General features: G+C 48.0%; 1 protein-coding gene across 4 annotated transcripts in view; it reads left to right on the top strand.

Annotated features, from left to right (window-relative positions):
• The window catches only part of PLXNA4 (plexin A4), a 430,780-nt gene that overhangs the window by 206,484 nt on the left and 197,947 nt on the right, over positions 1 to 26,349 (top strand). For all 4 annotated transcript variants that reach the window (XM_048300844.1, XM_048300841.1, XM_048300842.1 and 1 more), the window contains exon 4: positions 6,808 to 6,939. In XM_048300844.1, coding sequence (XP_048156801.1) covers positions 6,808 to 6,939 — 132 coding nt within the window. The remainder of the gene's footprint in view (positions 1 to 6,807; positions 6,940 to 26,349) is intronic.

Raw genomic sequence — 26,349 nt, 5'->3', positions numbered from 1 at the left:
TGTCCAAGGTCAGGTTGAAAGGGGATTGGAGCAACCTGGAATAGTGGAAGGTGTCCCTGCCCATGGCAGGGGTGGCACTGGATGAGCTTTAAGGTCCCTTCCAACCCAACCCATTCTGTGATTCCATGACTCTCCTGTCCAGATCAGCTCTCACCCCTGCTCAGAGTGGCTCCTGTCATGACCCTTTGGGTTCTGGACAGCGCTGACAGCAAGAGTTTCAAGAAAACTGTAAACACCCGGTTTTCCAGGCTCCTGCTCTCCATATGGCTGGAGGTGCTCTGAGATCTGTGTTTGGATGGGCTGGCATCGTCCAGACAAGCAGCACTTTAAAACATGTGTACCAGAGAAGAGAGAAAGCTGCTGGCTGCTGAGTTAGGAACGAGTTAAGGATACCTCATCCCTTGCTCTTTCAATTAGCGTTTCTAAAGGCCTTTAGGATCGGTGGATAGACAGGGCTATTGAAATGCCATGTTTTATTAGGAATTGATCTCCTGTTAATAGGCTTTAGGCAAATTAGAATGGATTATTTTACTGGAAAACGGAGGGAAATGGGAGGAACATGCAGTGTCACCGGCCCCTTCCCCATCTTTGCTGGGATCAATAGAGCTCCATCATGCAACCCAAATCAATGGAAAAGCAGGAATAGATGATCATCAGAAGGGCCTGACATTAGATCATACACTGCCTGCTGTGTCCTTTCTCCCTCTCCAAGCCAGGAACAGCAGCCAGCGGTCCTGGCGTCCTCTGGGGAACATTAGGTTCATAAACCAGGGAGGAACTGCTATTGGAAAAGCAATGAAGTATTAGTGGCCCCTATGCAGTCATAAGGCTGTGGCTGGGCCCTTCTCAGCGCAGCCTGGATTGATGTGCTGGGCTCCAGGGCTGCTTGGCTCTCCTGGAAATGGTGTTTGCAGATCCTTAATCCAACAGTGAGAAATGATGATGATTTTAGTGAGATGCCCTGCAAGAAGGAGAGGCAGGGACAGCAAAGGAAGGATGCCTCAGGGGGTGGGGAGGACAAAGCTTGTCCTCCTCTTGCTTTCCTGCCCAAAACATTTTCCCTACTTTCCAAGGCAGTACCACAGTTGTGATTGCTCCCTCACACCCAGGCGGAGGCTGCAGGGTCTGATTCCATGACCTGAAGGATTTTCCCTTTGAAATCCACCCTTGCAATCTTCCTGGCAACCATTTAATCCCCTCCCCTGGGAACTGGGGCAATTTCATGGCCAAAATAAGCCACCAGTGTGACTTGAGCGAGAGCTGCTGGAGCAGCGGCTGGAAGCGCTGGGGCAGGAGATGATGAATTCCCTGGAACTTCATCAGCCCAGAGGCTGCTTACGCTGCACAAAAGCAGAGTGGTGGGGAGGGATGGCTTGGAGGAGAGTGCCATGGTTCACCAAGCTCCTCTTCTGCTTAGTTATTCATTTAATTATTTGTAATGACTCTCATCCACCCAGCGTCTGCTCCTGTACCCACCTGGCCGGTCATCGTGATCCTGCTCCCGACCACGCTCCCAGCAGCCCTGGATGGTTTTCAAGTGCTTTATACAGAGATATTAATTGAAGGGGGCTTTATTTTAACTCTGGTGGGACAGGAATGATGCTCTTGGGTAGGAGGTGATGGTTTTAGAGGAGTAGAAAACAGCTGAGCCCAGCTGGCACAGTGGAAATGATCCTTTTTTTATTTTGGTGCCAGAGAGCAGTCCAAGCTGCTTGGACAAATAAAATAGAAGTGAGGTTGTAGCAGGAGATTGGGTTCAGGAGTGTGTTTCTGAAGTGAGTCTGAAGATAGTTTTGAAGGGACATCTTCCACTAGACCAGGCTACTCCAAGCCCCATCCAACCTGGCCTTGAACACTTCCAGGGATGGGGCCTGAAAAACCTCTCTGAGTAACCTGTGCCAGTGTCTTTTTCTTGAATAAACCAAAACTGGACAATGTTGGATGCTCTAAACACTGATTCACTCTACGGGATCAGGCTTTGATGGGTCTGGAGTAAAGCTCCTGAAGTATGTCTGTGTGGATGGGTTTTAGCGGGAAATGTCACTTTACAGGGAGGAATAACATGCTGACAGAGGTATGTGGCCCTCTCTGGAAGGCAGGTGTTTCTGTTGCTCTGGTGAACTTCAAGATATTTTCTTTTTTGTCATAATCATGATTTATTTTCCAGCAAAGGCACCAAGTGCTTGCTACCACCAATTCCTTCTTTGTCCTCCAACCCCACCGCTCTCTCCTGGATCATTTTGAGTCTATCCCCATGATTTGGAGAGGCTTATTGTGTCCCTCGCTTCGATAACTATGTCATACCAACCTCTATGTCCCTCTTAGAAGTGTGGTTGAGGCATCTGCCACCAGCTTGCTGGGGAAACTGTCCTCGAGCATCAGCCTCCCATGGATCCCTCAGCAGCTGGGGAGGTCCAGATAACGCTGACAAGCACCAGCTGAGTGATGGAAGGTATCTTTTACCTTCTTTCATCTCCCAGACCCATGGGCTGCTCGCCAGGATGCCTGTGGGTCTAGCCACGGCCAGGATGGGAGCTCAGAGAAGGCCAGAGCCTGTGTCTTTAAAGATTAATAGTGTTGTTTGCTCATTAAGGAGATTGTTTTGAAGTCAGCGCTAGCCACAACATTCGAGTGCAAGCATCTGTTTGCTACTGGGAGAGGATATTTATTGTCTGATACTTCAATGGATGTAAATAAACAGCCAGCCCTAGATAATGTTCAGACAAACAAACAAACAGCTGCCAGAATAGGTCCCTTGGTAGTTGACCTTCGGGAAGCATCATGCTGATGTTTCAATAGCAGCCGGCTCTGCAGAGCTGAGCCCAGTGAGTGAAGCCTTCCGGGAAGAGGAAGGATTAATGTGCAGCCTGAGAGTGCTGGGCCCTGGGAGCTCCCACATGTGTTGGGTTAAGAGAGGACAAGGGAGCTCGGGGTGCTGAGCTGAGCACCTGGGGGTCTAAGGAGTGTGCATGGGCAGGACAGACATTCAGGAAGTGGGAGCAGGTAGATGATCCTGTGGTGGAGGTGATGGGTGTGTTTGTGGAGTGTGGGTTGTGCTGGACTGAACATTTTGACACACACGTGTGGTCCTGGACCCCCTCACTTGTTGCTTCCCTCCCTCTTGCCTTGCAGAGGAGCTCACGGTTCACAGGCAGCTCCCAGGAGAGATCCCAGCTGGACTGTCAGTCAGGCTCCCATCCCGCAGCCCAAAGAGAACATCTTGAATATAGGAATGCCCATCAGTCAGAAGAAAACTCTATCCATGCCAGCAGCCCAGCTCCAGGTGGCGCTTGTGGCTGATGCCAGCAGAGAAGAGCAGGAACAGAGGGAACAGGTGGTGTGTGCCTCAAACTCCCTGCAGTTGCAAACTTGGGGAGCTTTCTGAGCAGAGATTGAGTCTGAGTCCCCGACTTTAGTGGTGATCACCTGCAGGTTTTGATGAGAATCTTCCCATTTTTCTTTCACTCTTGCTCTTTGATTTTTTTCACCAACCCAAGTGCCCCGGTTCCAGCGGGAGCCTTGGAGCCAGGAATAAACCTCTAAGAGAAAGTGCAGTTCTGTTGTCTGATGCTCAGGACTGTGAAGAATGTGCAGGGAAGGTGGAGATCATATGGGCTCTGTGCCTGGGGTCCAACATAAGAAAGACAGAGTTTAAGGCAGGTAAAGGGATGTCTGGAGTTAAGGGCCAGACTTCTGGCTGCAGTATCCGATCACCACCTCACTGCTGGGGCGGGGCTCGCACGGGCTGTGCAGCGTGGGTTGATGTCTGCCAGATTTTCTGGCCTTTTTCTGAATTTTCCTTTTTCTTAGCTACTAGATTTTACTAGAGAGAGAGGTTTCTGCACTTAGAGCTGTCGGGCTGTGGGTGTGTGAGCACATGTGTGTGTTTGCACGTGTACAGTGCAACGAGCCCTGTCCCTCCCTCCCTCCCTCCCCCTCTGCAAAATAATGACTTTTCAGGCAATTAGGCCAGCAATAGCTGTTAAATCACTTCCGAGTAGCTCTGTATTCCTGGTGTGAAGCCTCTGTAATCTTTTACCTGCACCAAATGCATAGGGGAGATCCCTGGGGGCTGTGCCTCCTGTCTCCATGGTTTGTTAACTCCAGCCGGCTGTTTCTCCAGCCTGCCGCTTCCATCTCCAAGCTTTTTCCCCTCTAATGGGGCCTGGCAAAGGCTGAGGACAGCGACTCAGCCCTGGGGTGATAATTGGCTGCTTACATATCTGGCGGCCTGCAGATCTGACCCTGGTGGTGCTGAAAAATCAAGGTCAAAGCAGCGAAGATGTGAGGTTGGTTTAGCACAGGGATCAGTGGAGAGTGGGGATGCTCTGACGGGAATGAGAAGCCACGAGGGACTGGGGGAGAGGCAGAGTGGAGACAGCAGACAAAGCCCCCTGACTGCTTCCTGAGAGGGAGAATTTGGAGCTGGAAAGCCTTAGTGGAAAAGAGGAAAGGCTCCTGCTGTGGGGGTATTTGATCTGCTCAGGGCAGAGCCCCAACAGGGAGCCTCCTGTGCTCCTCAGCCTGCAGCCCTTCCTGCCTCCTTCCTTTCCCCTGACTGTCCTAAGGGGAATGACTCAGCCCAAGCCTGTTGGCATCTTTGCCCTTGACCTCACGGGTGATTCACATCAGTGTCCACCTTCAAGAAGGAAGACTCAGAGTAGCTGAATTCCTCCATGAGGCACCACGGACATGAGCGAGCCCCTTGCTCCCAGGCAGCCGGAGCTGGTGGGAGTCAGGGATGTTCAGTGCTGGGCTTCAGAGCCTGAATTCTTTGTGTGTCAGGGATGTTCAGTGTTGGGCTTCAGAGCCCGAATTCTTTGTGTGTCAGGGATGTTCAGTGCTGAGCTTCAGAGCCCGAATTCTTTGTGTGTCAGGGATGTTCAGTGCTGGGCTTCAGAGCCTGAATTCTTTGTGTGTCAGGGATGTTCAGTGCTGGGCTTCAGGCCCTGACTCCTTGGTGCATGAGGGATGTTCAGTGCTGGGCTTCAGGCCCTGACCTCTCTGTGTGCTGATGTTGGACGTGTATTGCTGTCACCAGCAGATCCATCAAAATGACAAATTAACTGCAAATCCTCCCATGTCACTGGACCAGCCCAGCAGCCAAGGGCTGCACGTGCTCCCACTTCTGTGGAGGCTGATGGATAACACGTAGCCCTGAGCACCCTCCACACCCTTTGCTGGCACAGAGAGCTCCTCTAACTCCTTTCTGTTTCATTTTCCTCATCTTTCCTGGGGAAATCATATTCCTTTGTTGTCCCACAGCAGGTGAGTACATCAAGGAAGGACAAAGATAACAATCTGTATATCACTGCTATCCTTTGCTCATACTGAGTTTCCAGACCCTTTATCATTCCCTCTCTTCCCTTCTCTTTGACTTTCTAACACAGAAGATGATTCAGGCTCAGTTTCTTGGCTGAGAGGTTGATACGGAAGGAACAAGTGCAAGGACTGTGCCAGGGAACAGTGGGAACAGGTCTTGACACCATAAGTTCTCCACAGCTTATTTCCTTTGGGTGGGAAGGGTGCTTTTTACTCAGCTGTCCAACTGCAGACTGGGAATCTTTGGTCAGGAAGAAATGGAGATCATGATGTGGGGCATGACAGAGATCTCCTACAACTTTGTTTCTTTTAGGGAAAGGTACTGCGATGTTTGTGTTACTGCAGGATAGAACATTTTCAGCAAGTGAGAGGCAACACATGGGAAACAGAGAGAGAGATCAGGAATGTGGATGCCTCTCTGAAACATGACTGTGGGGTTTGCTGCTGCACAGAGCCTCACAAAATCCGGAAGAATTCCTGTGAATAGCTCCTTTATCCTGTCTTGTTCTATATTGAAAGGGATTGCAAACCTTCTCCAGCAGCTTTTGAGCCCAAACTCTAGAAATTGTTTTTAAGCAGGTAAAGAAAAGTCTGTTGTTTTCTGCTTTTTCTTCTGTATCACTGGATCATTGTCAGGGATAGACCGGGACTGTGTGTCTGCTTCCTCCTCATAATCCCAGTTATTGATGTCCCTAAGTGACACCCTGTTATGAGATGTGTCTGGAATCATAAGGTGCCACGTTCGTGCAGGACTGATTTCAATATCTGATCTATGCAATCAGCAAGAGAAATAGTCTGTGTTGCACTGAGCACTCTGCAATAATAAATTGCCCTGTGGAACATTAGCAATAAGAGCAATAATATTATCTGAGTCACATTCGAGTGAGTCAGCCCTGCAGATTTGTGTGTTTTTTTATCATCTGCTCATCACCACCACAGATTCTTCCCTCGTGCCATCATTTTGAGCATGGTAGATTTGTCCAGGCGGTGACAGGAGCACAGTGACAGTGCCAGATAAAAGTGAGAAGGCTCTGCATTGTTCTTACAGTGCTCTTGAGCTGATGGGACCAGCAGAAGTGATGAAATCTGCTTTACCCTTTCTGTGAGGAGGCTGGGGAAAATTCACTTTGTGTTGACAGTGGTTGTTGTCTGAAAGACCCAGGCCACAATACATTTGTCCAATGATTATTTTGTGTATATATTTTATCAATAGATATATATTACTGTGAGGGTGGTGAGAGAGAAGGTTGCTCAGACAAGTTGTGGCTTCCCCTGGATCCCCGGAAGTGTCCAAGGCCAGGCTGGATGGGGCTTGGATCAACCTGGGATAGTGGGAGGTGTCCCTGCCCATGGCAGGGGTTGGAGTGAGATGGTCTTTAAGGTGCCTTTCAACCCAAATCATTCTGAGGTTCTGTGATTATTTGTTTTCAGTGGAAGGAGGAAAAATCCTCACATTCTCCCTCTGTTTTTGTTGTTGCTGCACAGATCCGTGTGGATGGCACCACCAAGAACACGCTGGAGTACGAGATCGTGCAGGTGGTGGACACTGGCCCCATCCTCCGGGACATGGCCTTCTCCATGGACCATGAGCACCTCTACATCATGTCTGAGAAGCAGGTAAGGACCTCCATCAAGTCCATGGTGCTTTAAAAACCTTTTAGCTCCATCGTGCTGTGGACATCAGGGCTGCTCATGAATCCGGGCAGTGACCACAGTTCCTACAAGGATGTGCTTTGTTGTTGACCTCAGGATTTTTATGCTCATAAATCCATGGCATTTATACTCTTTTGCAATATTGAGGGGCCTGGGGCACAGAACTAAGGGGGCAGGAGCCACCCCCAGGGTTGCTTTGTCCTGCTGGCTGCAGGACAAGGAGTTGCTGCTGCGTTGTTCTCCACCCTCACCCAAACGGTGGCTGCATCTGCCACAGACACAGGAAGGTGTAACACTGAATGATTTGGCTCTAACTGGAGTTTTTGGAGAGGCTGGAGCCTCCTTGGGACACAGTGGGCAAGAGTGTACGATGCTGCCTGCCAGGGTGCAGGCCAAGCTTAGTGTGGTGTTCCTGTTGTATTATTAGTATTATGATTGAAAATGCTGGCAGCCAGATTCCAGGGAAGGACCAATCTGGGTGTTCAACATGGAATCCTTGCTGATTTCTTGGCCTTGGGAAGTTTGCTGCTCGGGATGGGAGTAGGAGGAGGAACTACTTTTACATGAAAAATCCATCATTTATAATTAGTCCTGTGGGTGTGCAGGATTACTTGAGCTATCATACCTGGTTAATTCACAGATGCTCATGAGGAGCTTTAAATCCACAAAAAGAATGGGGGCAATGAGGAATTGTGGTGAGGTGATGGCAGTTTCCCTACAGTGCCACTTCAGTGGAAGCCACCAGTCTGAGTGGGACATGTTCACCCTTACATGTTCAATGGTCTATTAACAAGTGTTACTGGTTATATTTTCTAATCTATGAGGGTCATTTCTTCTGCTCACACCACTTTATTTTAAATGTTCTGTGATGTCTCCGACCATTTTTCTCTACCGTGGATATTTATACCTAAAATTCGGTGTGGGGAGAGGAGCAACTCTGTAAATTCCTCCTGATTAAAGAGGCCAAGAGGTGCAATAACTCAGGAGAAAGGACAGGATGACAGAGCTGGGATTCCTTCTCATCTGCTCCAAGCTGGGCCAGGATGGGATGTCACTTCCAGTCCTGAAGTGAAAACAGTTCTGGTTGCTTTTTGTGATGGGGTGGGAAGCTGGAGGCAGGTGATGCCCGAGATCCTGCAAGACTTTGAGCATGACACCATTCCTTTTCCTCATGCTTTTACTGTCTGGGTCCTTTCTTTTTCCTTCTGCATGGAATGGGGATCCTTGTGGGTCAAAGCCCTGGAGCAGCACAATGAATGCCCCAATAAGCAACCCACTGATGTCAGGTTTGCTCAGTGTCCTTTTTGTGCAGGCCCATTTGAGGTCACCTCAGACACCATGGCTGACTTTGCACAGCCCTTCAGATTTACAGAGACTCCCAGGGGCTGTCTCAAACCTCTGGGGAAAAGGGCAGTGGGACAGCAACATCCATTCCCTCACATCCTTAAAACATGAAATCTGGAACTAGAGGAACAATTACTTTTTCCTCCAGAGACTTCCAAAAACTTATTCTTGCTGGTCCGGTGACTACCTGCACTTCCCTGACCATTACAGCATGAGCAGATTCATTTTGTGCTTGGCTGTTCCAAAGCACAGGTTTTATCTGGTGTTTTTAGGGCCCCAAGCCCTGTAGAGAGCTCAGGAGCTCTGAGCCCCTTGTGATTTATCAATCATCTCCTCCCACCCATCTTTGACGCCCATGGGTGTCTGTATGAGAGAGGCTGGTGAAAAAGGCAGGGAGTGTTGTTATTTAAAATCTGATGTGAGCCTGTGAAACACTCAGCACTACATCAGCCTTTGCCCAAATCTGATTTTATCTGAGGCAGGTGAGTGACAGCACTGCCAACACAGCACTACAGTCACTACCTGTGTGCTCATGATAGAATACACTTCAGTGCTGGAATAAATTCATATTTGTAGAGCCTCAGTGAGTGGGTGCAGGGGTTTGCCTTTGCTGGAGGCAGGATTATGAACGGGCTGCCCTTAGGGAGCAAATATCCCACCCACTCTACAAGCCACGTACTAGTCTTTTATAAAAGGGTGAAGATCTGACTTATCAGAGGTTTTCACTGCCCACAGTGGTTTTGGGAGGTCTGGGGAGATGAGGGACAGGGGTTTGATGGCTTGACCTGACCTTTTCAAAGATAGACAGGCACCAGGGCTTGTGCCATCCCTGGGGAAGGAGGAGGTTTCTCCTCCCTCTGTCTGCTGGGCTCAACCCTGTCTGTGCCCCAGGGATAAGAGTGGTTCTGTTATTACCTGCGTAGTTATTAAAAGCTGTTTTCATGGAATAATAGAATCATTCAGGTTGGAAAAGGCCTCTAAGATCATAAACCTTTGGCCAAATACCCCTGCGCCCACTAAACCACGTAGTGAAGTGCCACTTCTACTTGTTTTCTGAACACTTCCAGGGATGGTGACTCCACCACTGCCCTGGGCAGCCTCTTCCAATACTTAACCACTCTTTCACTGATGAAATTTTTCCTAATATCCAACCTAAGCCTCCTCTGGTGCAGCTTGAGGCCATTTGCTCTTGTCCTATCACTGGCTGCCTGGGAGAAGACCCAGACCCCCACCTCACTACAACCTCTTTACAGGGAGCTGTGAAGAGCAGTGAGGTCCCCCAAGCCTCTTTTTCTCCTGGCTAAACAGCTCCGGCTCCCTCAGCCACTCCTCACAGGACTTGTACTCCAAACCTTATGGTTTTGCCAGACTTGGCTGCATCTCTCACCAGCCCCCCACAAGAATGGAAGCTCTGGTGATAAAGCCAATTTCTCCAGTTTGTCCCAGTCTTATCACAGCTCTGGACATCCCAGCAAGGCACCCTTTAACCTGGAACACCTAAAACAAGCTGTCACTATAAATCTGGATACAAGAAGCAGCTTTCTCATGCTGCCAGAATAATGCCCTGGCCTTTTTAAGGTCAACTTGTGCATGGGAGTGTTTTCCTCAGTGAACTTGGGGGTCCTTGTGTTGCCTGTGGGGGTTTTCCTCTGGAGCTGAACTCCCTGGGCTCCAAGGGAGACAGAACCCAGCTCAGCCTTGGAGTCTTAGGCTGAAACAAGTCCTTCCTTGCAGCTCCTCTGGACACTGAGAGGTGACAAGCAGCACTTGCCCACTCAATCAGACGTGCAATGCTCTCAGGAGCAGGATGCAACAGCTTTTCACCATTATTTGGAAATATATATTTTATAGGGAGAGTGATTGAAAGAGGGAGAAGAGATTTGTCACTGAAACCCAGAGGCAGAGCATACAAAGATTCCCTCATTTCCCAGAGCTGTGGACATCTCTGTGCTTTAGGTGTGAACATGTTTCAAGTCCCTGTTGGCAGCACAGGGAAAGGTTGGTGCACACATGGGATCTGTCAGGACTGATCTGGAGATCATCCCTTTAACTCCAGCCTTCACAAACACTCTGAGGGAGCTACAGACACTATCCCAGCTTGCTCCAAGCCCCATCCAGCCTGACCTTGGACCTTCCAGTGGTGGGACAGCCACAGCTTCTCTGGCAGCCTGTGCCAGAGATCATCACCCTCACAGCCAAGAGAACTTCTTCCTAATATTCAATCTGAACCTACTCACTCTGTCTGAAGCCATTCCCCCCCCCGTCCTGTCACTACATGCTCTGTAAATCTCCTCCCCAGATTTCTTGTATCAGTGCATTGGAGGCTGGGACTGTTTCTTTCTCCTTTTCCAGTTTCTGGTGTGCAGACAGAAGAACCCTGTGCCTCACATTTCGATCTCAGGGGATGAGGAGCAGATGGGAAATGCTGGGGGAACAGGAGGGTCTCTGCTGCAGCTTTTCTGCTCCTCATCACACATTCCTGTGCTTCCTTGAGTCCCTCTTCCTCACCTAATCATCTCTGAATTTCTTTCTCTTCTCATCTGAGAAGCTCCCTGGAACTCTTTGCAGAGATTGAGATAATTCTTTCACCCCTTTCACATTCTCCCTTCCCTCTCCCTCTGATCCTTTGCAGCCCTTCCCTCTCATTTCCAGGCTTGCACTTGCTTGTGCATCACTCCTGCATTCCTGGCATCCCTGCTCCTTTGCTCTCTCCTCTCCCAGCTGTCTCCACACTGCTGACTGACCATGTCTCCTTGTTTCCTTGCTGCTCAAGTGTTGACACACTCACAGAGCGCACCTCTGCATGCCAGGAGGTGCAGGATGCTCGTTCCCCTGGCTCTGGACTGACATTTGGAAGGTCACCCACATCACCCACTAAATAACTCTGTTTCAGCACGTTGGACTCCTGGGTCTCTCCCAGTATTTTGCAAAGCTGATGCGACACATGGAAGCAACTCCGAGACACAGGAATCTCAGCTCTTCCCTTTGATATAGAGGGATCAAAGGGAAGAGCTGGAGAAAATAACCTTAAAGGCTCAAAATCCAGAAGGTAAAGCACAAGAGGTGTCAAATTCATATTAAATCTCAAGGATTTGAGCTTTCTCTTACTTTTGATTTACTATTGGTTAGGGAAGACTGTTCTGCAACCAGGTTCTGAGCAACCTTGTGTTACTTATGAGCAGCTTTACTCATCCCTGGAAGTGTCCAAAGCCAGGTTGGACAGGGCTTGGAGCAATCTGGGATAGTGGAAGGTGTCCCTGCCCATGGCAGGGAGTGATATGGGATGGTCTTTAATGTCCCTTATAAAACCATTCCATGATTCTGTGTTTGCCTCAAGGAAGGAGATTTGCTGTCCCTCTCTGTGCAGGCAGGTTTGTTCCGTGGGTCAGCTTCACGCTCTGGTGGAAAGTTGTGCTTTTCCCCTGTAAATTAGCAGAAAGTCACCTACAATCTGCGAATAAATCACATCTGTGCAGTGCTATCATTCCCTAAAACCATTACAGTGTGTCAGAGGTGAGACTGGGTAGGGTCATGCGTAGCAGAAGCAGATGGGTATTTTGGAGGCTCTTTTAAACTTTGGCAGCGAAATATCAAATAAATATGTACTTCAACTAAAGCGTGGCAGAAAGCACATTTGGTAAAAATTAAGTAACAGTACTGCAAATCATGTTGACAGGGTCTTTTTGGCCTTTCTGTGTCTGTTTCTCATTAAAATGGGGAAGGCTTATACCTATTTGTTTCCTGAGATTTATTCTTCTCCCCTCTGCCGCTGAGTCACTATCAGCAGCAGAATTTTTGTTTGCAAATTAGCTGCTGAAGAGGAGGGGGTGTCTGGCCAGTTTACTTCTGATTTCATGACCACTGATTAAAATCTTGTCTGCTGCTTATGTTATTGTATCAATTAGTTAAAGCAATCATTAATAACTTTGCTTAATTATGGCTTAATTTCCTCAAATGTGGTCTTTGCACAAGATATCAAGCGGCATTAACTCCTGGGTTTGGAGTGGCTGTTTCCAGGGGATTTTGTCAGTTTGAGGCTGTCCCCAGAAACACTGGCTCGAGATCACAAGCTTTAAAAATAACTCGAGAGGTTTTTTTTCCTTTCAATTTGCATTTGTTTGTTTGTGAGCCATCAGGTTGTGTGCAGACCACGTTTTTCATCATTGGGCCAGAACCAGAAAAAGCAGAAATGGCGTTTTTTGAAAACAGGAACCTGGGATTGTCTAATAGGTGTGACGTCTTGACCTGGGGATTTAAAAGCAGCAGAGACACCCAGAAACTGTAAATTTTGGGGCTGTTGTTGCAGGTTTCTGTTGTTCTGCTGTCTTGGAGTATTGATTTAGAAGGGGCTGTGAAAGGTGACCACTGTGCACATCTGCTCTTTGGATGACTCTTTGGTCTTCTGCAGGATTTCACTACTCAGCTTCTGGAAGGGTATTGGCAGCATCATCTCTTCCTTGGACTAAGTATCAGGCAGTTAGGAAGAAATTTTTGGCTGTGAGGGTGATGAGGCCCTGGTACAGGTTGCCCAGAGAAGCTGTGGCTGCCCCTGGATCCCTGGAAATGTCCAAGGCCAGGTTGGACAGGGCTTGGAGCACCCTGGGATAGTGGAAGGTGTCCCTGCCCATGGCAGGGGATGGCACTGGATGATCTTTAAGGTCCCTTCCAACCCAAACCATTCCATGATTCCATAATTGGCTGTTCCTAAACCAGACTGACATCCTAGGTAAGATAAGGGCCACCAGAGCTTCTAAGAGGCCCAAAACATGATTGAATTCACTGTCTTTGCAAAAATGTGTCACATTCATCTCCCTCTAAATCCTCCAAAGAAGAGGACTCCAAACCGCCCATTTCCTTGCCAGCTGCCCTGCTCTTGGGCAGTCCTGCACAAAATTGATAGGGAAGAGCCGTTCCTAGAGTTCACTCAATCCCTATCAAGCAATGAGTGTAATCCCAGTTGGCAGCAAAGGCAACTTTTGTTCTCTTTGATTGTTCTTTCCTGCCCCTAAATACCCCTCATTACCCTCAGCAATATCAGAGGCTGAACTCCGCTCTCCCTCACATTTGCTTTCACCTAATTAAGGGCCTGTTAAATAAGGTCAGATGCCCTCTGAGAAATGTCTGAATAGATGGAAAATCCCGCATGGATGCTCAGCTAAGGATGGAAAAGACATCGTGTGAGTCCCTGTGTTTCTCAGCCAAGAATGATAAAAGTGATTTGGCCCACTGGCAAAACCGCAGCGCATTGTGCTGCTGACTCTCTTGAAATAATTCTTCATCAGCAAAAGGCAAATTATTGCAAAAAGTCATAATTTAGCTTGATTTTAACTCGTTTGCTGCTTTCGCGGGGGTGTTTGGAGTAAGATGGGATAATTCAGGGAGCAGGGAGTTCCTTAACCTCCTGCTGTGTTGGTTGTGTGCTCCAGAAGAGATGTGAATAACTGACAAAGCTGAGCTGAGCAGGAAAGGAACAGATTCAAGGTCTTGGAGGTGCCCCAAATGAGTCATTCATGGCAAGGGAAGAAATTCCACGTGGGGCTGTCTCCGTCCCATGAGATACACAGGCAGCTGGAATTCCATCTCTTACTGTCCCTCAGCCTTGGGCTTTTCACACTTGAATTGAGCTCTTTCTATGCTTTGGAAATGCTTTTGTGAGCCAGTTGGTGCTGTATGGAAGTGCCCCACTTTGCCTGAAAACCAGGACTATGCAAAGCGCACTGGGGAGGAGGAAGGGCTGGGAGACAGTGCAGGATTTGGGAGACCTGGAGTCATTCCCTGCCTTGCTCACAGAGTCCAGGCATTCTCAGACACATGGTGTGATTCTTAGGGTGGTCCTGTGCAGGCCAGGAGTTGGACTTGATGATCCTTCCAAGCCAGGACATTCTAGGAATTTATGATTCAATGACATCACCTGTGGGCAAACCTCTGTAACTCCAGGTGTTCTGAAGGTACAGGAGATATTTCCAAGATCAGGACCTCTTTTGGAACTCTCTGCAACACCTGCCAATGACTATTGAAAACTCAGCTCTCCTCCTGACCTGTGTGCATGCCCTGATGAGAGCTGGAAAGCTCTGTAGGATCCCAAAGTTCAGAGGGACTTTTGCTTTGTCCCCATCAGATCTGAGCTTTGCTGAGTATCAGAGCGGAAAACGCTCCTTCAGAGAATAATTTGTAGCCACCCTGTCCTCTAAATGACATGAGTTAAAGCTTCCTTGATCCCATCTAGAGGAACCTTGACAAGCCCAAGCTGTGTGGAGAGGACCAGCAGGGAGCAGTTTGACAGTTGTTCACTGGAGGGAAGGATTTCATACAAAATGCAGGTCGGGACCCCTTTGCTGTATGCTCGGCCTTGCTGATCCATGCCAGAACCCTGTCTCTTCCAGGCCTGCTCCATCCCAGAGAAACGGCTTCCCTGCAAGCACATTGCATTAATCACTGCATCCAGCTGTGGGGGAGGATCTGCAACTGCTGCAGTTCTTTGAGTTCATGGATTTTAGTCGTGAACGGAGTCTAAACCTTGCCTGCTGGCAGGACATGAATTCCTGTAACTCTGGGTCAGGACACTGCTGGTGAAATTTTGGAGCTGATGAGCAGTGGGGCAGAGTGACAGATCCTTGTTGTGCCTGTGACAGAGCAGAGCACCAGGGCTGAGTCTGGATTACCCCTGGGCCAGGATTTGGGGTGTGCTTAGTCCACATTAACACAGTTTAGTGCCTTTCCCATAAAAGACCCGTGTTCAGACACAGTGGTGTCATATTTGTGCCTGAACTCTCCAGTTGTATCCTTGTCTACGCGTTCAATATTTGAGGGTAGAACCACAGCTTTCCCAGTGCCATCTGTGGATCTGCATTTGGCTTGAGCTGCAACTGAACTAATGTCAGCATTCATCTCTGAGCCTGCCAAAAAGCCATGTCCCCATGCCAGGATAGTTCCTCCACAGGCTGCTCTAAGGAGCAGCACAGGAGCTGGAGGATTCTCAGAAGGTTCCGAGGGTGCTGTGTTATCTAGAGGATGGTTTAATTCGCCTTTGGGATTCCTTGCCTTGAGGTATTCATGTGGGTGACACCACTGAAGGGCTTTGTCTGGCACCAGGACATGAGGAACGGGATGGGTCATTCAGTCTAACCAGGTCTCCTTCCTCCTGTACCATGTTTTTTAAGTTTTAATTGCTCTAATTCATGGGGCTCTGCTGACAGCTCCCGCCTGCCTTGCACAGGGGACAGAAAATAAGAAAGGGTGGAGGAAGGAGTGAGCAGAAATGCAAAAGGCACTTGCAGAGTCATTCCCTGGGTGAGGAGAGGCAGGAACTATCGATCCTGGGGAGCGGGTGACGGGTGGGAAGCCATGGAGACGTGTCCCCTGGGGCACGGTGCTGCCCAGCACACGGCCTGAGGGTCACCTGGCACTATTGATTTCGGTGCTGCTCCTCTGTGGAGTCAAACACAGGCTGCTCAGTACAGCTGCTGTGCTGTCCTGGGAAAAAGGAGGTGCATGTGTGGAGTTTAATGCATCCCTCTCATGTTTTAAACAAAAAACCCCCCACTCCTGTCTCCCTGAGTCCTGTGAGGCTGGTAGGTTGTGTTTTCAGCTAGGAATAGGTCAGAGTATTAAGGGCAGCTCAAGGAATTTAGCTGGAAATCTGAAAATCTCCCTCCTCCCTTCCCCCAGCCCCTGACCCTGTAACAGACCCAGAAGAAGGGGAGAAGAAAGAGGAAACCTAAGAAGCTGGTGATTACATGTGAAGCCTGGCAGATCTGTAATCTTGGACTCCATTAAACATCTGTCTGCTCCAATCTCCCTGACAGCCAGGTCTCCTCCTCTCGCTGCCTCGCACAGATCCTGCATTTGCAGGTCACTCCGAGGCACCGGTTGTTAATCATCATCCCCTGCCTTGGTGTTCCTCAGCCCAGGCTGGGCACCAGAGCTCCCAGAGGGGAGGATTTGGGCAGGACAGTGCCCATGGCTCGGAGCTACAGGCACATCCACATGTCTTGGGTTGGAGCTTTTCCATCTAACACATCCTTGAGTGCTTTCCCGGATCAGTGCCCAGTGCCTGTCTGGGACTGTTCTCTTAATTATTGCATTTTAAACATGCTTCCAAACTTGTTTCCATTACAGGCTCCTGTGTCTTACGACTTTCTTTGAGGCAAGTATTTACTCTCTTGGGGCATTTCCTTGCACCATAAGTGCACAGAATTATCATTTTCTAATGCATTTTCTATTTTTCATGTGATATCCCTGAACTCCTTAGCACACTCCATGTTAGTGGATTAATAGGAATTTCATTGTAAGACTCAGGGACAATTTTTTTCAGTGCTCCAGAGTTTGCTGTGTCTTCTGCACTCATGGCTTTGAGTCTTTCTTGCTGTAAGGCCTCTGCTAAATATCTTTCATCACTTTCTATTACTTGATACAGTCATCATCATCATATATATAGTAGGAACTGGAAAATGAAATCCATTCCACAACCTGCCCTTGAAAGGAAAACTGGCTTTTATGTTCTTTTCTATTAAAAAAAAAACCCTTTAAAGTCATACTGTAATGTTATTTTTCCCCCCTTTTTCCCAGGGTTTGAGTTTTCTTCCTAGTTTTGTGATTTTCCAGTTTGTGATTGGAGACAAGAGTACTCATCTACCCTGAAAATTATTTTCTTGTTTTATTTCCTAACTGGATGAAGAAGTAATGGGAATCCTAGAGATCTAAATTAGTCTGTCTTGCTTTGTTGTTTGTTTTTGGGTTTGGTTTTTTTGTTTTGTTTTTGTTTTTTTTTTTCTTTAGAAAGATATTCTGAACCAGCAATCTGAGCGCTTGGTCAATACTCTGCTGTATTTTAGTTTGTAGTGTAAGCTTGGCTTTCACAGCCACTTGTGTTTGGGTGGTTGGGAAGATTTGAGGGGACAGAAAAATCCGTGCAGAAAGTTGTGGGGGTGAATCAGTGGGTGCCTGCCCCCTCAGTGGATGTTGCATGTGGACACGACAATTCCTCTGCCAAATGTCCCACGTGTCATTGCTTGGATAAAGGCTGAGTTAAGATTTTTTGAAATAATGTTTTTTTTAAAATAATAGTCCTTAAACTTTTAGCTTTACTGTCTCATCCCAGTTGCAGCACTTCTCACATCATTCCTAGGAATCCGTTCCTTTAATTCACCTCCTGAATTCACTTTTCCCTTGGTCCTGAGCTCCTGCATAAATACCTGCTCTTGTGTCCCTCCTCTGAGAGTCTGGGTCTATGGATGCCTTCATGATGGATTTATAACTTGCAAAGCCCTTTGGATTTCTCAAGGATGAAAGACAGTGTTTGTACAAGATCCCTGCCCTCATGACATAATTTGGGAAGCTTTCTCTGGAAGGAACCTTCCAAGCACTTGTGAGTTCACGTGTCAGTAGTTTCTGCCCCTAAGAGCAAAGGTAACTCACGTGTTCCCTCCAAGCATCCCACCAGGAATGTGTTTTGCTGGAGTATGGACTCCAGGGTGATTCACATAATTTATGTTGGATTCACAGAGCACTGGAAATAAGGAGATGTTTGCACTGACCTGGGCTCCATCAGGACAAAGCTTCCTTTATTCCCACTATATCCTTCTTTTATTCCATTTATTGGTTAAATGCAATAAAACAGGGAACAGTTTCTGGCAGTGAAGCCAAATGCTGCCTTGTGCCTGTAGATCTCCTCTTTCTTCCTGTCCCAAAAAAAGGATAACTCCATTCAAATTGGTAGGGAATAAACCCAAGCCATTCCTGGACACCGAGAGGTTTCCTCTTTCCCTCCAAGAGCATTATCTCCCCCTGAGACTTCCACCTCAGGCCACGAACTGGCAGCTTGGTCATTATGACCCACTTGGCAGTGACTGATTGTGGGGATCTCTTTTGCTGTGGAAAATGTGGAACTGATTGTCTGGGCGACTCCGCTTGACCTGGGGAATTCTGCATTTAACCTGGCTTTAGACATAATAAACTGGAGTAATTAGCAGAGAAATTCGGTGGTGACACGTCTAATTGATTGGAAATGCCAGCCCTCGATGAGACCGGAGCTGTGGTGAGGGCTGTGCAGTGAAGGGGTGGTCAGGATGCTGTCAGGAGGCAGGAAAATGCAGGGAAGGAATGTGGAGCCTGCTGGAGGTTTGCTTTTCTTTGCAGTTGAGAATGCTGCAGGTTTGCTTTTCTTTCCAGCTAATGGCCTTGGTGAATACACCATCCATCACTAATTACCGATCCCTCCACTCAGCACTTTCCCAAGGTTGAGCTCACACCTCTGGGAAAATCCACCTCAATCTCTGCACAGTCCATCTTAACTGTGTGCTTGCAAAGAAAAAAACGCCTTCTGTGATCCTCATCTGAAAATCCAGCAGTTTGTGCCCCACCAAGGAGGAAAGGATGGGCCCTGTTTGGGAGAACATCATTTATTTCAGGTCATGGATTGATGATATCTTTTGTGTCAACACGGATCTGTGATATCCCTTCCCAGGCTTTGTGCTTCTAGACTGATGACAGTGGAAAAATGAAATATTTAAATTAATTTCTCTTTTAGATTAGTGCTTAAAAGTGGGCATTTTGCTGTCCTGGTTCATGGCAGGGCCTCAGGACTATGTGTGTGCACACCTTGAGGCAAGGTACCCTGTGGCATGGGATCGGGAATGGCCTGGGAGTGTCTCCCAGGCAGTCTTGGACGTGTTTCAGGGATGACCATGGCCAGTGACAGTTTCTGAGAGGCACTTTGGCTGCAGCTGCTCCATTTGCAGGCTAAGGGAGCCAAATGAGGTGTAATTCTGCCCTTCTGTACTCACTGGCCTCAGGACCAGAGTGCGAGGCAGGCACATGAGATTTCTCAGTGCAGGCACAGCTGCCCACACTGGTACAGGCACAGGGTTGTGTGATTTGTGTGGGTGGGTTCAGAGGCTCTACTGCTCATTGTGGCCTTCCAGTACTTAAAGGGAGCTTACAAAAAAGAGGAAGAGTTATTATTTGTATGGACAGGTAGTGATAGGACAAGGGGGGGATGGTTTTAAACTAAAATAGGAGAGATTTAGAGTAGATATTAGGAAGAAATTCTTTCCTGTGAGGGTGGCACAGGTTGCCCAGAGAAGCTGTGTCTGCCCCTGGGTCCCTGGGAGTGTTCCAGGCCAGGCTGGAGGGGGCTTGGAGCAGCCTTGGATAGTGGAAGGTGTCCCTGGCCATGGCAGGGGGTGGGACTGGATGATCTTCCAACTCATTCCATGATTCCGTGATACTTCACAGGGCAGGAGCCATTGTAAAATGTCAAGCATTGAGAGTTTTTCGCTTGTAGTGCTAATTAAACATTTAAAATCTTGATGAAGAGCTTCTTATAGACAGGAGTAGAAGAGAAGAGTGGGTACATGTTTTGGGAAAGCTGAAGCAGCCCACTGGGGGAGCTGGCAGCATCCACTGGAGGGGGTATATCAACCATGTCCTACAGAAAAAGTGAAGAAAATAAAATGTGGGGGTCATTGGCCTCTTTTATCTCGTAACGTGGACACAGCCTCAGAGGTTACCACCTGTTGGAGCTGTTACTCCATGAGAACTCTCCATTTGCTAAGGTTTTTTTCCTTCGAGGACTAGTTTTCTTGAGTTGCACCCTCCTCCCATCAACAGGAACCTCTGGAAAGCAACTCTGGGCTTCGGGAACACTTTCATATCCTGGATCAATAAATTAAAAGAGAAAAGGCAATGCAGTGACAGCACCATATGCACTGAAGCATCCTGCAGAGATTGTGGAGTCTCCAAACAAACATTAGATGTGTAAACAGTGGATCAGCATTCCTTCACTGCAGACCCACTTATTGCCTTCCTGATGATTTATTTTCATTAATTTTCATAGCTAAACAGATAAAAGTGCTCGTGGCAAACATCGTAGGCTCTCCCTGCTCCCACACAACTCAGCATTCCCCCCTCCTCTTCTCCAGGCTTTCTTTTTCAGCTGGTGACCAATCCACCCCCTGCTTTTTTGTGGCACAAAGTTTGCACTGCCCAAACTTTGCAGGGACTCCTTTCCCCGGTCTTCAGTGCTCTGACACTTCTGGGATGTTATTCTCTCTGCTCAGAGGAGCAGCGATAATGGTGGAGATGCAAAAAGATCTTTTAAATACTGAAGTATTTGTGTTTGATGGGTATGTTTGGGTTTGTGGCATTTTGTTTGCTTCCTCACGCGTTGTTTAGAAGGAAGGAGGATTCACACATGACAACTGCACTTCGGAATCATTTTTTCATAAAGCAGAGGGACTGTTTGTAGGTTTAAACATCAACAGTTTTGCCCCAGGTTCCTGGAAAAAGAGAAAAAGCATCTTTACTGGGCGGATGAAATTTTCTTGCTCAGCTGGGTCAGGTCCTTGGAAACACTCTGTGAATTTCAATGGGACAGTTCTATTCTTCTTCTGCTTGCATTTGTTATTTATTTTCTGCCATCCTGCCTCTCCAAGATATTAATGTGTTTTGGGTTTTTTTTCAGTTTTGCCAAAAGTCATCCTGAATTTAGTGGTCCATTTGTGAGGGAAAAGAGTATTTGTTCTGGCTCTGTGATTTGCTCTTAGCCTAGGATGGTGCTCTTTCTCCTGTTGGCCATGAAAATAGTCATGTGGAACAGAGAAGTGATGAAGTTATTTATTTATATACACATATAATATATATATACAAAAGAGCATGTGGTGACAGGACAAGAGGGAATGGCTTCAAATTGATAGAGGGCAGAGTTAGATTGGATATTAAGAGGAAATTCTTCCCTGTGAGGGTGGTGAGGCCCTGGCACAGGGTGCCCAGAGGAGCTGTGGCTGCCCCTGGATCCCTGGAAGTGTCCAAGGCCAGGCTGGACATTGGGGCTTAGAACAGCCTGGGATAGGGGAAGGTGTCCCTGCCCATGCCAAGGGGTGGAACTGGATGATCTTTAAGATTCCTTCCAGCCCAAGCCATTCCCTGATATGTAAATAGATCTTATTTATATATTATTACTGATTTTTCCAAAGATTTCATGAAAGGTGACAGCATTTTCCTAACAAACTGCCCTCTGCTTTGGGTAGGATTTGGAGCAGGCTGAGGGTAAATGAGGTTCTTTCCCCCACCACACAAGAGGTTTGTGGTGAGATGAGGAGGAAGATGATGGACTAGTTCATCAGAAATAGAACACACAGAGACCTGAACCTACTGCACATGTGGAGATCTGCTCTCATGTTCATGCCAGGTCAGAGGGCAAGAAGAAAGTCATGTCACAGAGGCATTACCTGGCACTTTTACACATTTCTGTATCCAAACCCAGCGGGATCACCTTATCTGCCAGGGAAGCACAAATGGGCTGGAAGGCAGCCTGTGCCTGGCAGGGCACAGCACCATTACAGTAATGCATCTGCAAATGGGAGGCTGCCGAGGGGCTCTGGGGATAATGGAGTGGCTGGGCTAATAAAATTAGCCTGGCATTCACAGCCTGAGCGGGGAGGAGGGGAACTGTCCCTTTCAGTTTTCCCAATCCTCCCCTGACATCTCATTCCAGCCCAGGAAGGGAAGCAGGCGAGGGGGAGCCTTCCAGCAGAGTGAAGATGTGCTGCTGCACTGATGCAGTGCTGGGGCTTTCTGGAAACCCAAATGGCCGGGCTGTGGTGGCTCCACCTCGGTGACAGTGCGAGCACAGGCTCCGGGAGCCCTGAGCCACCGTCACGCTCCGCCAGCCACCCTTCCCTCCAACGGGGCAAAGTTGGAAATACATTTGTCACTCGAGCTCCAGACAGCAAACGAGGCTGATTTAATTAACCCAGGGAGCCCTGCTGGCCTTGTCTGCGAGAGCTCAGGACAGCAGGATGCGGATGAGTGGAGGCAGGGAGAGGAGGGAGAGGGGAAGAGGGCAAAGACATGAGGTGGAGCATCAGGAGCCATCTCAAAGCACTCTGCTTCTCACAACCGAAAGCCCTCCACAATTAGTCTTGATGTGATTTACATCTGCTTTAAGGCATCTGCATAATGGGGCATAATGCACAGGAAATGCAGTCACGAGCTCCTGAAAGCTTTTGGGGGCTGACAACTCCCGCAGAGCACAAAATCTCCCCTTTCCCCTACAGCTGGAAGTGAGTCCAGCCTTTACAGAGCGTGTGCTGGTAGGCTGAAATGCCAAAAATCTACCTTTCAGTGTGTTTGAACTATCAGCTCTATTCAGGAAGTGTCCAGACTTGCCCTTCCTTTTCCACCTTCCCAAAGGATTTACTGGGACCTTGAACTTCTTACTGAAACATCGGGCAGGAGGATTTTCATCTCTAGCACAGTAAAATCCAGGTGAAGTCGTTTTGCTGTTGGTCAGGGGCAGAGCAGGGGCTGGGGGAAGCTGGACCACCTCTGCCCACACCTGGCAGGCTTTGGTGGGCAGGTTTGCTGTGAGAGGCATCACTTCTGCTTGTAGAAAGTCACCTTGGCCAAGGAGCTCTGAAATTTTAATGCTGCCCACCAAATATTGACTCTCTGAGGGCGTCTGAGTAAGCCCTTAGTGGAGAAGTCGATATTTGTCTGATGTTTCAATGGATAATGTTGCTTTTCTCTGAATTTCCTCTGGACTCTGCTGGCCTCTCCCAAACTCTCTGCACAGTGGCAGAAGCAGGATAAAGACGTGGGAGGAGGAGGGAGTGCTCCCTTTGGAGGGTTGCTGTGTGTTGTCCGCTTCTCCCTGCCTTGATGAGGCTCTTTGTTGGGTGCCCCTCTCTCAACTCAGTGTTTGAGCCTGGTGTAATCACTTCCAGCACACAGCAGTCCTCTCCCATTTGGCTCTCCCTCGCTCTCTAAGGAATTTGGACAGCCAAAATTTACCGTGGACGCAGCAGAAATGTTGCAGTAAATCCAAACGTATCAGGAATTTTCCGTGACAAACATTCCTCTTCCCACTGGAGATCAGTGCAGGATGATCTTGTCACTTCATCCTGAGTGGACCTGAGTGGGTCCTGTCAGGCCTGCTGGGAAAAGAGGCTCCAGATGAGATTTTAGGTAGGGTTGTAGCCATGTATTGGCAATAGAAAGCAAATGTGTTTCTGTTTCCCTGCTTTACTGCAGCTCCTCAGTTGAATTCTGCAGCAAAGGCTCCATTCTGCCCTTGGACGTGGTCATTCTGCCTCCTTGGGACATTTAGCATCTGTCCCCTACAAGTCTGAGCTGCAGAGGAATCCCAGTGGGGTAGAAGTAAATATATTGCCTTCCAGGTAGCAAAATCACTGCTGCAGGTTAGATTTCTGCCAATTTACCAACCATCAGGGACTCAGTCTAAGTTGGCCGTGCCTCCAAAGAAAGAATAATCCTGTAAACAATGTAGCTCTAATCTACTGAACAATTAAAGAACTTGTTTCTGATTGAAGTCGAAATTCATTATATTTCCATTTGCAAGGCGAGCTGGGCAGATTTCAAAATAAGTGAAAAAAGGAGCTAATTTATATTTCTGTTTGTGCTTGTAGCAGCTAGTAAATAAATCCAGGTGCACAAGGGGAGTTGGGAGACTTTAATTTCAATGGCAGCTTGGGCGTCTGATAGCTGTGGGAGTCTGGACTTAAAATACATGCAGAGGAACAGTTTTCAGGAGCGAAGGGCACAGGATCTGTGGGTGCATCTTCTTTGCTGTTTTAAATGTAGTCACAGAATCCCAGAATGTTTTCTGTTGGAGGGGATTTACAGATTATCTCATTCCACCCCCTGCCATGGGCAGGAACACCTTCCACTATCCCAGGTTGCTCCAAGTTCCATCCAACCTGGCCTTGGACACTTCCAGGGATGCAGCAGCCCTAATCTGACTTTCCAGGGCTGATTTTATCCCACCCAAATGCCGGTTGATGCCTTCACAGATCTGTGGCATGTCTGAAAGTCATCCACAGCTGGGATTGATATTTTTGGGGGGTTCACCTCAGCAGGGCAGCTTGGACAGGCAGGAGGTCTGATCAATATTTATCTGGCCAAGAAAGGGAGTGAATGGTGCTTGTATGAGCAGTGTCATATTTAAAAGGTGTCTCCACTTGACTGGAGGTCACAGTGTACACTCTCCTTGAGTGGTGGCATCATTTCATAAAAAAGCTTTTTCATTAATTAAAGTCGTTAACCTTGGGTCCTGCTCAGGGTTTGGTACAGAAGCTTAATTTTTCTGATCAATATATATTACCATATTTCCTAGAAAGAAGCTTTCACCCCCTCAGTTAGCCGAGGAAAAAATAATTGTGTGCATTTGAAAGCATTTTGTGCCTCTAGTATCCGTTAAGTAGATCAGAGCTGCAGTTTTGTTGTTCTTATGGACTTTTGTCCATATCAGTTACCCAAAGGAGCAGAAAGCATTGTTTGCTCTCATTCAAATGACATTTCAACAAATGCCAGGGGAAAATGATGATTCTGTTCTGCCTTTTTTTTTTTTTTAAGCTTGAGAGAGAGGGGATGAACTCATGAAAATACCCCAGCCCGTGAAGCAGGAGTTTTGGGGTTGAGATTTCTCCGTGGTCTCTGTGTGATCCCCCACAAGTCACTAAAGGCCACAAACAGCTCCTTGCAGCACGGTCTGGCATTCATTTTTATGTAACACCCAGGGCCACTGATTCTGATGAGGTTTCCAGCCAGGAAAATGCTTATTAATTTATCCTCAGAATTAATGGAATTGGGCAGGAGAGGAGAACTCTTTCATCTCCCAAACCTTCCCTCGCTTCCAGCTTCCAGCACTCTGGGAAGCCTTTGGGCAACTTTGCACTCACAATCCAGGGGCACAACGCAGTTGCCCTCAGGCCCCCAGCAAAATGTCCTCCTTCCCTCCTCCTGGGCTGGAATTAATATTCTTATTTCAATCCCTTTGTATGGGAAAACCTAAAAATTAATTGCCTGTGCACAAGAGAGGTGAACAAGCAGATGCCCAGGAAAGCACAACAGAATTATTGGGTGATTCTGCTTTAATTAAGTGCATCAGAGAGCTGGGAATGGTGGGGCCCCGTGCTTGGTGCCAGTAACATCACTGAGAGGAGGATGTGAAGGGATGGCTGCTGCCAAGGGATGATGGAAGGTACTCAAGGAGTATAGAAAGCTATTTTAATTCTGGCTTCCTTTGAGAAAGCTGGAGCTCCAGCCAATAACCATAAAACTACTGGGGCAAAGCTGCAAATGCACCAAGGGCATCCCTCAAGCACTTATCTCTGTGAGAAGGGACACCTTTTATCAATGAGATGGGAGCAGAGCTGCAGCTGTGAATTCCCTGCCAAAAAAAGAGCTGCAGGCAGTATTTTCAACCTCTGCCTGAAGCTGGCACCATCCAAGCCATCCGAGAGGGGGGAATCTGGGGACACCCACCCTGCTGTGCAGGTGAAGCAGATGAAGCATCCAGAGAAAGAACCCGGACACCTGCTGGTGGTGGGAGAGGGAAATTGGCCCTTTCAGGGTGAAATACACTTAACTTCTTGCAGGTTGAACTTTAGGATAACGTGAGGTACCCTCAGCAGCTGCTGCTTCATGGCAGGCCTTGCAAAGAGAGCCGAAGCAGCTCATTTTAGGGAGTTATTTACAATGTCTGTCAAACGTGCTTTTTACTTCAAGTCCCCTCTCTACCACAGCTAAGGGATCTTGGCTTGTCTTCAGTGTCCATGCTCTTTTTCCTCCAGATTCCCTGAGATCCTTACAGAGATGCTGGGGACTCCGGCTGTGCCACCAAGGAGCTCAGATTTTTGTCCAAGGCTCACACCCAAAGCAGAGATCAGGTTGTTGGCAATTATTCCAATCATTCTGTCACAGTGTCAGCATGTGGCTTTGTCTCTGATGGCCAATCAATACTTTTCCCCCCAGTGAATGAATTCTCATCCCTTTGGGAGGGGGCAGCAGATCCCTTTCATTTCTCTCTGTCCCCAGCTTGCCCAGGTTGTTGCTCTGTGCATCTGAAGTGGCCTGAACAGTGATGATTTTGGGGTCTGCTACCCAAAGAATGACCAGAAATGGATTCTGAGAAGTCACATAATTATATCACTTCTTCAGCTTTGAGTTGGAGTGCTTGGACTGAACATTCTGGCAAGCCCAAGCTGTGCTTGACTTTAGAGCCATCGA

Source organism: Corvus hawaiiensis, chromosome 4 (assembly GCF_020740725.1).
Source record: "Corvus hawaiiensis isolate bCorHaw1 chromosome 4, bCorHaw1.pri.cur, whole genome shotgun sequence".
NCBI classification, from domain to species: domain Eukaryota; kingdom Metazoa; phylum Chordata; class Aves; order Passeriformes; family Corvidae; genus Corvus; species Corvus hawaiiensis.
This window is presented reverse-complemented; position numbering and strand designations above follow the sequence as displayed.